The sequence below is a fragment of the Diospyros lotus genome, chromosome 3 (assembly GCF_014633365.1).
Source record: "Diospyros lotus cultivar Yz01 chromosome 3, ASM1463336v1, whole genome shotgun sequence".
NCBI lineage: Eukaryota > Viridiplantae > Streptophyta > Magnoliopsida > Ericales > Ebenaceae > Diospyros > Diospyros lotus.
Genome location: NC_068340.1, coordinates 3,719,215 through 3,735,108, shown reverse-complemented (window position 1 = coordinate 3,735,108; position 15,894 = coordinate 3,719,215). Strand labels below are relative to the sequence as shown.

Below are 15,894 nucleotides of genomic sequence, written 5' to 3'. Positions count from 1 at the left end.
TACTTTCTGCTCCGGGGGGGTCCATGACAAAGATACAACCCTATCCCAAGATATCATTTTGGATGTTCATACCTAACTAACATTATTGCAATGGCCATCCTGGATCTTGTTCTAAGCTGGCAGCTTAACCTAGTAGCTTTCACCACTTGAACTTTTCAAACTATAAGTTCAATTCCGCTTCTGAATTTGGGGTAATTTTCTCCTTTATTTCGATTTGGTTTATCTGCTTCTGCTTTTATGGTAATCATTCTCACATGGTTTGGAACTGTTTTGTAATCATATAAATTTGCAATGTCCTTACTGAAAAGTTTCCCAAGTTACTGGTGGCATTCAATGCTTAGCTTCCTTTTCATGTGGCCAACCACTCTTTAGTAAGAGTTCCAGCCATCCTCCACTCTTTCTTTGCAAATTCACAAAGGAGGAAAAAAAAAAAAAAGTTAGGTTAAGATTGCTTGCAAAAAGGCCCTAATCTAACTTTTTACAAAATTAAGAATTTTGTATATCAATAATATTTTTCTTACTTTATGCACGTGCTTGTATACTACTTTCTTGGGCTGAGAGTAAACATAAAATAGATGGAAAAGTGTATGGTTGCTTTCTCGTGTTAACCGCTTTGTTCGAGTGATCTGGCATCCCATAAGAGATGTTTCTTGCCAATTGCATAGGCTAGTGTCAAATACAGGACCCATCTACTTACGGGCTAGTTATGGGATGATTGCTGCCAAACTCTGTGAACAGTGGAATGAAATGTGCAAGTACCTACCAAAGCATATAAACCAATCATCACATTCCATGCTGGGCAAAATTCTGAAGAAATATCAAAGAGTTACTCTTAAAAAATATGAATTATTCAACTTGGGTGAAGTCTCCAGTCAAGAGTTACCCATCATTCAGCCGACATTCCACCTGAGCTTAAGTTTTCTCCTTCCAATGTGGTCCTGCAGAAATATCCACTACTGCTCAACTTTTGATAATCCAACAATATCAGTGGTTTCTGAACCATTTTTGACACAGTTTCCATACTTTTTCAGTCTTAAGATGCCCAAAAGAATATGGCAACAAATCAAATGTGACACAAGATCCATGATTTTTAGCTCTTTCTAAGGAAGAAAAAGGCAGAATTCTGAAAGCAACAATGCCTGGTTTGGTGAAACTGATAACCCTCAGCATACAAGGCCATTTCCAATTAAGCAAATGGATACATTCACCAAACACAGGGAGGACATCCATTAAGAGATGATTGTTACAAGAAGTAAACACACTTATTTTCTGAAATGTATATTGCTAACAGCAAAATATATCCACCATACTTGGTGCTAAACTGTAATCACCTATCATAAATTGCTGAGTTGCCAGATTCTGGATTGAAATTCTGATTCTGTTCAGCTGAGACTCTTCTTCAAACCTCGTGAATTGTGGATTATTGGTAGGTCAGAGACTGACTTTCCATTAGTTCTGTAAGCATCTCCAGCGACATTCAGAGCTTTGTGGCTCTTGCAGCCTAAGATGATCCCCGAACGCCGCTTTTCCATGTCCTTCCCGGCTGCAGCTTTGGCTCCCGCAGCCATTTTTTGTACCTTCACTGCAGCTGATGATGTTATTAGCTCCTCAGAATCAGACATCGCCGAGAAATCAGCCGCGCTGGCAGTGACAACGCTCCATTCTATGCTCGCCTCGCTGGGTGCATAGACACAACTGGACAAGCCATCTGATTCCTGCCTTTGGAGAAGAGGGTTGCACTTGTTGGTGAAGCTCTCTATTTCAAACAAATCAGAGCTTGCATCGCTTTCCGTATCCTTGTACGTTCCATCAGAGTTAACCGGGATTTCGAGTTCTTCCACTGTTGCATCGGAATCCCATGTCCACATGGTGAGGGAATTCTTTGTTTTGTGCAGCACAGGGGAGCCGAACACCTCCAGTGACTTTCTCTGTTTACCCTCTTCAGGCTCCAGTGAATGAACATTCCCGGGCTTCGAGTTCAGGACCGGGAAGCTGAAACACTCTTCTCTGCTCAGTCCAAGCCCTGGACGATCAATCTTCTTGCTGTTCATCTCCTCCATGATCCATGGATTCAACTGGGATTTCTTGGTTTCGGCTGAACCAACTGTTTCTGCCCCATTCTGGATTGGTTCTTTTGTGAATCTTTTGGCTTGCACTTCGTAGCTTGCACTTCTACTGGAATTGCTTTCACTACCAACATCAACAGAGTCCTTGCCATTACAATAGCAGCTGCATCCAAGATTGGCAAGCAGGCTCTTGCCATTCCTTTTGTTTGTCTTTCTTTCAGGCGGATTTCTTGCAACATCTTTCAACAATAAACTCTGGCTGTTCCAGCTTGAATCAGAATAAATACTTGCAGTTCCCAGCTGAATATTTGGCTTCATGAGGCCTATTTCGACTGGCTTCACGGGACCTTCTTCCACCGGTTCTTCTTTCATAAACTGGTACCTGATTGAACCGCCATTGTTGGCAGCTTTTGAATCCTCGTTATCCATCCCTCCGTTGAAGTACTTCTCTGCCTCAAACACCCCAATTTCCCCGTCTTCTTTCTTTTTCCCAAAACAAAGGCCTTCATAGATGGACTTGGCAGTCAAACCAGGCTCTGCAACTGCAAGTTTGCTCACAAAGGTTTTTTCAGAAGAGTTCAGGTAAGAGGAAAAGGAGTCGTCTGCCCGGTGGTGTTGGTGATTATCGAACGACAAGGGCTGCGAGATGGTGGTGGTGCAGCCTGATTTTAAGGTAACCATAGCCATGGAGACTAATTTCTGCACAAGAATTTCTTCCCTTTAAGAGAAAGTGACCCCAAGAGAATCAAATTTGGATTCAAAGAAACTCAATGAACATGAAGCAACAAAGCTACAAAAGCAAAATGAAAGAGACAGCACTCTGAACCAGCTAGGAACCAAACAGAAAAGAAAAGTGGAAAAGGAAAAGATTGCTGGATTGGAAATGAATTATATTATTGAATCTTGAGGTCAACCAAGGCAGCAAAAGCAACAAAGTTCAATTCAAAGCAACTTTTTGGTGCAGAATCAGTTCAGAGGATGAGTTCCACAAGCCAAAAAGTCCTGAACTTGAGCACCAAGATGGTGAGAACAGGGTCATTATATGCTCATCCCAGGCGACTAAATTTACCCCTTCGTCAAGATTTTTGCCATATGGTTGGTGCCATGAGGTTTTCAGCATTATCTGGCTGACAAGAACACCACATTGAATATGCCAACAGCACGTAATCTTATTATCCCCCACCTTTTCACTAGATGGCGATTTGGCAATGAACATGGCTCATATTAACAGGTGTGCAGTCTGTCCGATAAATATTGGCAACAATTAAACCTACCTAATCTCACTACAACAAAAAAACACTTACTGGGCAATTTTTTTAGGACATTTTTTTAAAAGTACTTTATAAAATAATATTTTACGACACAATTTAAAAAAATGTCTGAATAAAATATTTTGAATGAGATACAACAATGAAGTGTCCTAATAAAAAAATCCAATAAGACATAATTTTTGAAATGTTGTGTTAAGATAAAGTTTTGAACTTAATAACACAACCTTAATAAGACAAAAATTAAAATGCTCCAATAGAACCTAATAATGCAAGACTTAAAATGCCCCAAAAAACTCAAAAGTAATGACAAGTTCCCACCAAACTAAGAAGCCTGTTTTCTGTAACCCATTACCGGAAATAAGATACATTGAAAGTAAAAGTAATAATATAAAATATAAAATCACCCGTATAGTTACAAGTTTGAGCGTTTAGACAAGACAATCTACAATTTTTAAGAATTCAACATGAGAATTACCCTCACCCATTGAATCTTTTATGATAATTTCTTCTCTTCATCTTCTGTTTTTGGTGGTTTTTTTAAGCAATTTCTTCTCTTTATCTTCTGGTTTTGGTGGTTTTTTTAAGCAGTTGAGTAAGCAACCCTTTTTGAACTGATTTAAGATCCTTCTCAAAGGCTTGGTTCCTGTCAATATCAATGTTATGATGATTGATTCGTGGAATCGATTGACGTCTGTCTGTTATCACCCCAAGTGATGGATGGGAAAGAGTAGGTTGAAGTGGTTTGGATGGCAATTATTGGGAAGAAACTATAGACAGCAAGAAATAGGGAAGGTTATCAAGCGTAGTAGATTTGATGTTTTGCTGGGTTTTCTTCGTACAAAAGGTAAAATCTTTCATTCTGGACGCCCCACACTCGGTCTGATAGGATGTGGGGGATTAATCATGGTGATCCAATCGGACGCAGTGGCTAGACTCAGGCTCACCACGCACAAGGAGTCCCCCTCACTTTAGAGAGAGGTATCCCCACACTGCCACTTGCGAGAGTCGATCCTCGATCTTGGTCCAAAATTCACCACGAAAGACACTTTGTACTCCCTTCTTGACCAACTAGATTGCCCAGGGCGTTTGGCTGGATTTTCTAATCCAGTCACAAGAAGAGTGAAGAGTAGTCCCCCTACTTCCTTTGTGGGCTCCACCGTTTGGTCCAGAGGAATGTTAACCACTCTCCCCATTGTCCTGGAGAATAGAAATTAGGTCTGAGCATTATCTATGGTACCCATTTGCCGTTGGTCCTATTGCGCCTTAAATAGGTCAACAAACACTGCGCCGTGTTTTCTTTGTCATGTAATGTAAATTTCACGTGAAGACTCCGTGGTCCCGTAGCTCAGTTGGTTAGAGCGTTGGTCTTATGAGCCGAAGGTCGCGGGTTCGAGCCCCGCCGGGACCAGATTGGGACTTTTTAATATTCAACGTGTAATAATGTGAGGTGAAATATATATATTGACCGTATACATTTTTAAGTCAGCACACTTAAGTTACAATGTGCAACACATGCATGTTGAAATGCCCACTACAAGTCAGCACACTTAAGTTAGAATGTGCAACACATGTATGTTAAAATATCCAACACACGTCAACACACTTAAATTACAATGTGCAACACATGGATGTTGAAATGTTTAAATTACCCCTTAATGACCAACGCATGTTGCATGTATACTCTTTCACTATGTTGTACGGAAACATCTCATAGGTGTCGTTTTTCCGTTTTCGAATTTTCGTTTCGGACCCTATTTATACCTATTTTTTTAAAAAAACGTTTATTTCCACGTTTCCGTTTCATATCGAAAACGTTTCTCGTTTCCATTTCCGTGCAACATAGCTCTTTCACATGCATTTTTCAGCAATGAGGCTGACGATTATAACAAAAGGTGTAGAGGTCGCCATTAGTTGGAAGAGGCGAAAGAGTTGGCGATGGTGGAAGGTGTAGAGGCTATCATCGACGACAGTGGAAGGTGAAGGGGTAAAGGCGTTGGCAATGGTGGAAGGCGAAGAAACGAAGGCATCAGCAGTGGCAGAAGGCCATCAACGACCTCTGAACCTTTTGCCACCACCAATGTCTTCACCTTTTCACCTTTTGCCACTGTTAATGCCTTCACCTCTTTGTTTTTCATCACTACCGACAATGGCCTTTACACCTTTTGCTACCACAAATGTCTTCACTTCTTCACCTTCTGCCTTCCTTGACTAACGACAACGTCTATGCCATTGCCGATGCCTTTGTTTCTTCGCCTTCCACATTGCCAATGCCTTTGCCCCTTTGCCTTCCACCATTACCAACGATAGCCTCTACACCTTCTACTATCGCTAGCTCTTTCGTCTTTCACCTCTTCCAACTAACAATAGCCTTAGCACCTTTTGCCATAACCATTGGCCTACACCTGCCTCATTGCTAACCACTAAAGGAAGAAGTTGTGGCAAAGATAATGGTGGCGTGAGAGATGGTTTAGGCATTTCAACACATGTATCTTGCACGCTTTAATTGAGGTGTATAATTGAGTCAAAAATGTATTAGTTTAGGAATGTAATCAAAACAACAAAAAGTTTAAATAGTCATACGAGAAAAAAACGTAAAAAATATAAATATAAAAATATATATATTTAGCCAAGTTTATGTTCACTAATTATCAATGCGGAAGGACAGACTAATCATGATTTTGAGAAGTGGTCTGACATATTATCAATTGACTGTTTTATATGATTGTGCAATTGATATACAAAGGAAAATGCTATTGGTATACCTTTTGCGTACATCTTGGGTTACATAAAGGTATATCAATGACAAAAAAATCCATCATGAGGCGCATGAAGCACGGAGCATTTTGATCATAATACCTCCTTGTATAACTCAAAATGTACAAAAAGATTCTACATTTAGCATGATTCATATACAAACAATGTCTAGAAATTTTTTAATCAATTGTAACCACTAAAGTTCGTCAGATAGGACAGAAATGGAAGCAAGATTCTGCATGTTAGGTTGTCTGATATCTCCCAGCAAATGCCAAATGGTTTCATCATCTCTTCTTTGACCAGGACCACCCTACCCAGACCCTTTGTTAAGTATATGCCTTAAGTCCAACCAATTGGTCCAAATTGCCCTGCTCTTAATCTGGCTTGGTCTGAGTACCAGTCAAATGAACTCCACAAGTTGGGCGAGGATTGAGGGAGAGGGTAACATTACACGTGGGTTCTGCGAGGAGACAGCTTGAGTGCAATGTTTCACAGTGACAAATAAACTCTCATTACGGTCACGTACACAACAAATATAGAACTTTAATATTTGGTCCGAATTTCAGCCACTAAAAGTTGGTGAGACAATTTCACCACATCAAAAGCAAAGTTAAAACTCACCATTTCGGAGCAAATATATCATCTTCCATAAACCCCTAGCGATCCAATAAAAAATAAGCAGGAAGGAGGCATCAATACGCACACGCAGAGGCACCTTCCCAATTTTACCATCCAAAAAAGAGTAAATATGAAACAGGAAATGGAATTGTAAAAGCCCTTTGGGAGTAAGTTTTTCTTGAGATCTAACAGTAAGAATAACATTCTACAAAAGAAAAGGAAAAAGAAAAACAATCAAATAAATAGCGTTAGAAGTACAAGCTTAGCTGTATCATTTGTGATTCACAACAAATGACAGTTTGATGGAACATGCAATGTAGAGGCCCCTCCCGTAGTAAACCTGTTCCAGCAAAAATGATGTTGGGGAAATGAATAGTTCATGGATTGTCCAAAGAGAGTTGAGATCAGGAACCTCCTAGTTTGGCCTTCACTGCAAGGACGTGGAGTTGTTATCCCCGGCAACCCAGTACCGCTTTACGGCAACAAGAATCTTCTCAGGAACAAGGGGACCATCCTCATGATCCATCATCTTAGAATCCCACCTCATCCCTCCTATTATCTTCTTCACCTTGACAAGCACATCGACTTCATCACGGAATATGACTGCACCCTCTGGCCGCAAAATTCGATCCATCTCCAGAAGAATGTCTTCAAAACTACATCTGTATTGATTATATATGGGTATGTGTGTGTCAGATTATAATCACCCTCAACTTAGTTAGTCTATAATCTGTATCATGTGAAGTGACCAATCAAAATATGTTACAGGACAAAATTCTGAATGCGGATAGGGGCAAAAAGACAATCTGAAACAGTCCTCAATATGCAACAGCAAAGCAACACATGGACATGAATCTACTAAGAAAATGAAAAAAAAAAAACCACGCTCTAGTTTGATTCTCCTAATGATTTTCAGTAACAAACCTCAATTATGCAATTAACAGTAAACATCCCTTTGGCATCAGCATTTTTTTTTTTTTTTGGGGGGTGAAAGTTTGCTTAAAGAAGTTAAGGAAAAAAGTTTTTTTTTTTTTTTTTTTTTTTGGGGGGGGGGGGGGGGGGGGCACTATGGTTTTGAGTTTAGTAACTGCTTAAAAAAATTAAATTTTTTGTTTGTTGTTTTTATGGTAGCATTATACGGAAAATGATAATAATGCCCCTAAAATAAGACAGGTCCTATACTAATATAAAATTGCTTCATAAAATATGAAAACATATGAACCATCTGCCATTACTGGAGAAAAGAGCTAAGAAAGCATCATTGTTATACCTTTTGCTCTTGTTGTTGTTGTTCTTTGCTTTTTGGGTAAAAAAATTGTTTTTTCTTTTTAATAAAAAAATGCCTTCCAACTTTTCTAAGGAGAAAAAACAGGAGCAGCTAATGACCATTGGTGCCAAACAGATCTTAAATATGGAGGCCACCATACCCCCAGGCTGGAAAACTTTGATGACAATTAAATCAAGTTTATATTCTTAGGTGATGAAGAGGCTTAGTTTGGTATTTTATGAAGTAAACCAGCCAGACTTGGCTCAAATTTATAGCTAATCACGCAAGAAGCTGAAATTAGAGATTCCAATATAGTCTAGCATTCCCACAACCAAAACATGCCTCAAAAGCAGTTTGATAGAATATCCATCAAACAGCAAAAATATGATGTATGAGCAAAATCACATTTAGAATATACCGAATATGCTGTAACTACTTTAGCATTGTAGTCCAATGGTTCAAATAAAATCATCCAAATCAAGATAGGATTTTAACACCAGTAAAAGCTTGGTCAGGTTAGTGAGCAGGTATGAGGTTAGGCTACCCAACATGAACCAAGCTTGCAGAGCACTAGTTCACCCACAACCATGGGCAATGGGTCTGTGGCTTAGCTAAAGCTGAAGTTAAAGACCAAAATACAGCAAAGGGTCTTGCTGGGAATCAACCTTTTTCTATTTACAATTTTTGTGTGGCTTAGAAAAAAACAGACATTTGGAAGATAATTTTTTACTTAAAAAAAGAATTAGTGCCACATGGAGCCTGAATCATGCAAGAGACTCCAATGCAGGTTTGAGCAGTTCCAGTAGTATAGCCACAGACAAAAGTGTGAGCAACAAGCATAAGAAAGAACAGCCATCACACAGCAAAAAGATGACACGAGCAGCAGAATATTATTTAAAATATGTCGTGAACAATCATTATATTAGAACATGCTGTAGGACAAGCAACATGAACCAAGTCTGAAGAGCAGTGCTTTACTCCATGTCAATTTCCAAGGTTTTCCAAGTTCAACCAAACTACAAGGGGGTTAACACACAGCATGCTCAGAACCCCTCTTATGGCAGCACCGTGTCAAAGGTAGTAATTTGGCAATTTGGCTAGTGCATGATTTAACTTCAACTGGAGTTATGCTTAGCATATTAATATGATTTTAGGGAATCTTGACACATGGTTCATATTAGTAAAATATGTTATCTGTAATAACAGTTCTCATATGAATTAATCCATCCATGTGTGTTTCCACTTATAGTTTCCTATACCATTTCACTTTTGAGAAGTGGAAATGTGGCCTCAAACATGAGAATGGCACTTCTGAACCTTGAAAATAGAGAAATGGCATAATGTATCAAATGCACCAAAACTTAACATGAACCTTTCACGCAAAAAAGGCCAGAATCATATTAGGAAGGAATTTACATCTATTCAATAATCAAGGGACAGTAGTAAAGATATTACTCACTTGTCCTTGTACAAACTGAAAACCCCATTGGCATGAATCAGGTCATATGTCCTAGGATACGTGGAGAAACCTTCAGACCTGAACCCAAAAGGTTATACTAGTGAAAATGACATCTGGAGTGAAATAGAAGAAAGTAAATCAATGAAACGATGAAATATGAATTAAGGCCAAATAAAAATTTTCTCCAACAACACAGCTTCTTACTTCAACAGGTAAACAAATTAAGACTCAGCCAATCTGATCTGTTGGTATGTCGTTTGTTATTTTCAGAGGAATGCAGACAGATCTCAACTTAAGCGCGACATAAACATATCTCTAATATATAAATAAACTGCAATAGGCACATTCACCTCTCTTGCTCAGTTTTTTTTTTTGTGTGGTTATTTCCTTGTCCATTTATCTTCCTCATCATCAACAAAAGAAACAACAGTTGTAAAATCTGACATTGCAGCTTTCCAGCAAAAGTGTACATATTGGACTCCTTAACCAAAAAACATGTAGATATTGGCAGTGAAGGGATCTGTATCTCAATGTGCATCTGCGCATGTGAGTTAACTTTGTACGGCATTTGTTTCTCCAGATGCACATGCATGGGCACAAAAACACAGGGCATAACAACATTCCAGCAAGGATTGAGGCTTTGAATGATATCCATATACAATTAGAGCGATGTTGGTAGACAGTGGACATTTTCCTACTGAAACATGTTGGCAGGGAGTGTACTATACATGGAGCAGTAAGGATGCAGGGACTACAAGGATGAGCAAGATGCTAATTGGTGCTAGTAGTAAAGTATGTCAGATGACATCAGAATCAGTAATTTTTTCAAGGCAAATAACCAAATGTTCATATTTATAATCACAGATGAATAACCAGTAATGTGAACAACAAAGCCACACACAGGCTGACAACAAAGCACAGATAGTTTACAAAACATGGCAAGTTGCTATTGTCACCCAGCCCTAGATAATTTATTCCTTTAAGCTCTATAATCAGAGAATCTCAGTTCTCATTCCAAGGAGAAATTTCCCAGTATGAAATTCATAATTCTAATATTTCTAATCTAATTCTAGTATTGCCACAATTTAAATTATTACAGTAGTATACAATTGCTAGAATAATAAAAATTCCCAAGCAGTATAAAACTAGGCATGTAATATGTGCAATATTTGGAAAAAAAAAAAGTTTAAAAGTCAAACCAGTCATGGTAGATGCCAATGAGTCCTCTCTCGTATATAACCCCCAGAGTACTTTTCTCAGCAATGGTTGGCACAACATTCATAACCCATAATTTAGGAGAGTCAAGTGCTGCAGCAAAACCTCCCAAGCCGGCATTCATATCCATAATGTTGCGATATCTTCCAGTGTCAAGTATTTTAATAATTTTTTTGTAAGCATTTACATGTTTCCTCCATAGCTTATTGTTCTCCAGGTATGAATCAACAGAGACTCCAGGAACAGATCCACTAGCAATTCTGGGAGGAATGGCATTAAGCCTTTCTGGAAATGGCTTGATTTCAGAAACTTTATCTCTGTAAGCATTTGGATATGGAGTAATGCATTTTTCCATTTTCTTGTACCTAGTAATGACCAAAAGAAGTAGAGAAGATTAGGCATACAAATTTTTCACAGCACTAAAATGCTGGTTCAATCATCCATACTCTTCAACAAAATAGCAGTGTATTAATAGACTGATGGTCTTGAACCACATGAATTATTTGGAGACCTCTAATTATTCAACTTGCTCAAATTGTGATAAAATCAAACATATTTTCTTTTGGACCCAAAAAGCAAAGGAAAAGGAGGGTGAATATCAGGGAGGAAAAGACAGGCTTGGCTATTATTTGCCCATGTTCGATATATGCAACTGCTTTCTCTTTCCTTTTATATTGATTTTGTTAGTCTTATTGTGCTCTGAGACATTATAAGTATTGGCATCTCAGACAAATTTCCACCATCACCAAAGAACAGGCAGTACAGGAAACTTTCACCAATTCTGTCTGTATTAGGTCACTTCAGATCCCACATAATGCAAGTATTGCATTTTAGGGTCATGATATTGATAACACTTTTTCAGGATATTGCACAAGCAACATGCATCTGACTGCATTCTTTGGAACAGCTATTAAAGAGATGATTTAGTGACCAACCTTCCAAGACAACCACATCCACATCTGCATAACAAAAAAACTATATCCTTTGTTCAATGGACAAGCATGAAAACTAATTAAGATGTCCCAACAGCAACAGTAGGCAATCGGGAGTGACATGGAAATTTATCAATTCATGAGCATAAATAATACAAGAAGCTTTTTGTCCCTGAGTAAACATGTTTATAGAACAAAAGACAGCCTTAAGGGGGCAAAACATGTATAAAATTGGCAGTAGTAACTATTAAGGCCATCCTTAGCACCCAAAAAAAATACCTAAACACACCATTCCAACCTCCCAAAGTCTATGTCTACATGTGAAAAGTGAGCAGTATTTAGTCCTCACAGACATTGTGGAACTGATTAAATACTTGTCCTAGAGTCCAGTACAGGCAATCCAACTAAAAATTTAGAAAGACTTTTTGATACCTTCTTGCTCCAATTAAAAGGAGAAAAAGAACAATACTTACTATATACTTTTATGACTCTCAAGAGAAAAACTATTTAGCACACTGACCTTGAGAAAGTGCAAGGAACTAAGGAAAACAACAAAAAATCTCAAATCAGCAGTAAATTGAAAAAGAGAATACAAAATTCATGACCATAGAAAGTAGATTGAAATAACAAAATTTCAAGTGTTCCAAATATCATCAGAATTGACCACATCCTGCCTTTTCAAAAGTTCAATGCTGAAAGGTCTCACTCAAATTCAACTATAAGCACAGAGTGATGCAAAAAAGATAGGAGAAGATAGAAATAAAAAGAGGAAATTAGGAGAGAGAGAGAGAGAGAGAGAGAGAGAGAGAGAGAATTATCAATTGTGTCAATATCAATCAGAAGAATTAAATTTCTGATTACATCATAAGCCTGATTATAAACCACATAAAAGTCTAGAATTCATGTAGCCAACCCCACATAGTGGGATAACGGCTGGATATGTTGTTGCTGTTGTTGTGTATCATAAGCCTGATTATAGGCTGAAATCCTATCTTAACAAAATGAACAAGAGATAACTCTAACAATATAAAATCTAAATAAAATAAGATAAATAACTAAATATCCTAATATAAAACATTCAAATTTAATAATTCTAATTCCTTATCACAGAGTCAACTTGCCTTGCAAGTTGCAACACACTTGCTCTTTTTAATCATATTAATCCTGAATTCATAATATTTTAGTTAAATATTTTATCCATGAATCACAGGAATATGTTTAATCATTTATGCTATAGAGTTCTCCTCTTATGATCAGGCATTAATAGATTGAAATATCTAGTCATATTGCCTGATATGTCTAAAAGCAGCAATAGCAATAACACCATGATTAGATTATAAAAATAATGATAGATTCATACCAGACATCATCTGCATCAACTGTTGTGCAAAATGTGGCTTGAGAATCATCTTCAGTGCGACGGCATGACTCAGCATCTACCCTTTTTTGCCATATAGCAATCTCGCCCTTCTCAGACTTCTTCTCCCAGCAAAGGAGTTTTGCGATCTCCTCAATCTTCCTTTGTTCCTCCTCAAGGTCCTCTTTGGAACGTTGCCAAGCTTTGTAGTTAGTTTTCCAGTTAATAGGAGGTCCAGAAAGCACCCAGTAGCCACCAGGTCTAAGAACTCTATCAACCTCCATCATATACAATCCATCTGCACATAGAAGAATCCAGGACAACAATAACATATGTCTTCCATCAAAATGTAATTTCCAATAAACAAAGCTAAAACATCTAGAAACACAGCTTATTGTTTCTTTCTTTTATTCCACTTGTTGTTTCTTGAAAGTTGAAACAATTAAAGAATTGTGTCTCCTGTTTTATGCTCATTTGACATGGAAAAAAAATCATAAAATGCTCACCATTAGCTCCCCATGGAATTAAGCAACGGGAACAGTGAGCCATGTCAAAGGCAGCAGACGGGTATGGCATTTTAATTGTCCCAAGAACACCAATAACAGCAGGCACTCCCCTTTCAAGTGCAAATTGAACCTGTGCTTCATGTGAGTCTCTGGGTGCAAATGACATGGCTATAACATTTCTTTTCCAGAGGTAGGCACCCCAACTTGCAACCTGAAGAAAATAACACAATGTTAGAGTATTAACTGTTGATATCCCACAATAAAATGGTAAACTTATGAAAGTGATCTCTCAAAAGAAAAATTGAAGATTGGGACATCATAAGAAAAATTTAACAAACTCAACATACCCCACAACCAGTGTCCAATGCTGTTCTAACTGTCCCATTCTCTATTGGTACTACAGAAGCTAGCTGATCAATATATTTGTCTGCCCCTTGAGGAAACTGTGTTCCTCCACCTGGAAACCTAAACACATTGCCTTCATACTGAACCCAGTTCTGAATTGCCTTCTCAACTGTCAGGCTCTTATAGGGTGCATTCGCAAATGGTACATAATCACGACTCTTTGGCCATGGAAATGGGGTTACATATCCTTTGGGTGCAGGGATAAGGCAATGTAACTTCTCACTTTCGGGAGCACAATGCCGTTCACGGTAAATCATGTTATCCCTTGGGAAGGTCATGGCTCTCCTTTGATCTTGGCAGGGCGTGTAGTCTGTATAACGGGCATCACATGGCTTAAACTCTTTAATTTTTGATTCGGAATCGTCAATGACACCAGCTTCACCACTATGATGGGTCTCAAAGTTCAGATTACGAAGGACATTGCAGTCTGCTCCTCTCTTTGTCATCTCCAAAGCTATGCTGTCTCCTTTTCCAAATCCACTTCTTTGCCATGCTCCCAGTAAATAGAAGAAACAGCACAAACCAACTACTATAAAAATAGTTACAGAACTTCTAGTCCTACCATCAACAGCATTTAGCTTCGTTGCCATAATGCACCTGGAACAATTTCGAAGTACTATTAATAGAGAGTTGGAAGCCAAAAGCATAAGGAAGCAACACCAAGACACATATACGTTTCTTGTCAAATTAATTTCTTATTACCATAAAATATAGTAAATCCAGGAGTTCTTTGTGTAACTCAGTTAACATTCATGTTGAAATATGAATTCACCTGTAGATCATCATGTCATCTAAAGCTTAAAAGAGGTAGCTTATTTTACTTGGTGTAAATTCATTACTCATGCAGATGATTCTTTACGTACAAGATCCCAGGCACTTATCAAGACAATTTATTGCCAAATCATGAAAGATTATAAACTGACATACAAAAATCTGGACGCTGAATGTAGATACAAATGCTCAGTTGAAACAAATAGGAAAAGCAACAAAAAGAAAAGGAACAAAAAAGAAAAGAAAAAAAGAAAAGCTCAAGATTTGTTGCTTCAAAAATAAGGTAAGCATATTATAACAAGATCCTGATACGACTAGTGAATCAATGAAGCCAACAACTAAAACGCCAAAAAAGGCACTCCAGTACACTCCACATACGAACAAAGAGTTGAAGATCCAATTTCAAAATCCAGAAACATAAAAGAAGAAGAAAAAAAAGAAGTTCAAACAGCTAAGCTAGTAAATGCTAACACTGAAATCGAAACTTGATGTTCGTTGGGGTAACGACGAAGATCGAACCAAGGCGACGGATTTTTAACCAATCATAGCAAAACCATGAACTTCGCACTAGAAAACTACAAATCTAAATCAAGAATAGAACAGATGTTCACCGAAATTAAACTCACAATTAACAAAGGGGAAACGGAGTAGAGATCATTCAGATACGAAACAGATCACCGACACCTATCGCATTGAGAAGATCCGGTTTCTTTGATCGCTTACGAGAGGTTCTGTTCCCTTCCCTTCCCTTCTTCAAACTCTGGCAAATCTTGTCGAAAATGGGAACAGTGTTCTCTGCGAGAAGAGCGTCGATCGGCACGGCAGCAGAGCAGATTGAAAATTGAAATCTATTAATAGACAGATGCACGTCTCTCTCCCCCCCTCTCTCTCTCTCTCGATAGCTTTTCTCTCTCCATTGATATTATACAGTATACACCGCTTGGATCAAGATTCCTCCGTATAGCAATCGATAGCCATTTGCCACGCAGTTAAAAAAAAAAATTATCCTTATTTTATTTTATACATTAACCATAATTTTTATTTATTCACAAAAATTGACATTAGTATTTGGAAAACACAAATTAAAAAAAAAAAGGCTAAATTGATTTTCTACTTTTTGTCAATTTAGTCCCTAACTTTGTTTTATTTGCTCTTTTAACTTTTGAAATATTAATTTTAGTCCACTTTACCTTTTAAATGTTTGATTTTTTTTATCAAATTCATTTCTGAATAAAAATAAAAATAAACCTCACCGACGACAGCTGTGAACGAT

The 15,894-nt window shown here is 37.9% G+C and overlaps 2 protein-coding genes and 1 non-coding gene across 3 annotated transcripts; 1 reads left to right on the top strand and 2 right to left on the bottom strand.

The window, feature by feature from the left end:
• Positions 1–574: 574 nt before the first annotated feature.
• Positions 575–3,231, bottom strand: LOC127796406 (protein PHYTOCHROME KINASE SUBSTRATE 1-like). Its single transcript, XM_052328538.1, has one exon. The coding sequence runs from the start codon at positions 2,751–2,753 to the stop codon at positions 1,383–1,385; it is 1,371 nt and encodes a 456-aa protein (XP_052184498.1). The 5' UTR covers positions 2,754–3,231; the 3' UTR covers positions 575–1,382.
• A 1,440-nt stretch (positions 3,232–4,671) lies between these two features.
• On the top strand, positions 4,672–4,745 carry TRNAI-UAU (transfer RNA isoleucine (anticodon UAU)). Its single transcript has one exon. It is a non-coding gene; the product is annotated as a tRNA-Ile (tRNA).
• A 2,107-nt stretch (positions 4,746–6,852) lies between these two features.
• LOC127797389 (probable methyltransferase PMT2) lies at positions 6,853–15,556 on the bottom strand. Its single transcript, XM_052330245.1, has 7 exons — positions 15,248–15,556; positions 13,793–14,447; positions 13,446–13,656; positions 12,943–13,237; positions 10,635–11,015; positions 9,436–9,513; positions 6,853–7,371 (listed from the first exon to the last, which is right to left on the bottom strand). The coding sequence occupies exons 2-7, from the start codon at positions 14,438–14,440 to the stop codon at positions 7,137–7,139; spliced, it is 1,848 nt and encodes a 615-aa protein (XP_052186205.1). The 5' UTR covers positions 14,441–14,447; positions 15,248–15,556; the 3' UTR covers positions 6,853–7,136.
• Positions 15,557–15,894: the final 338 nt, after the last annotated feature.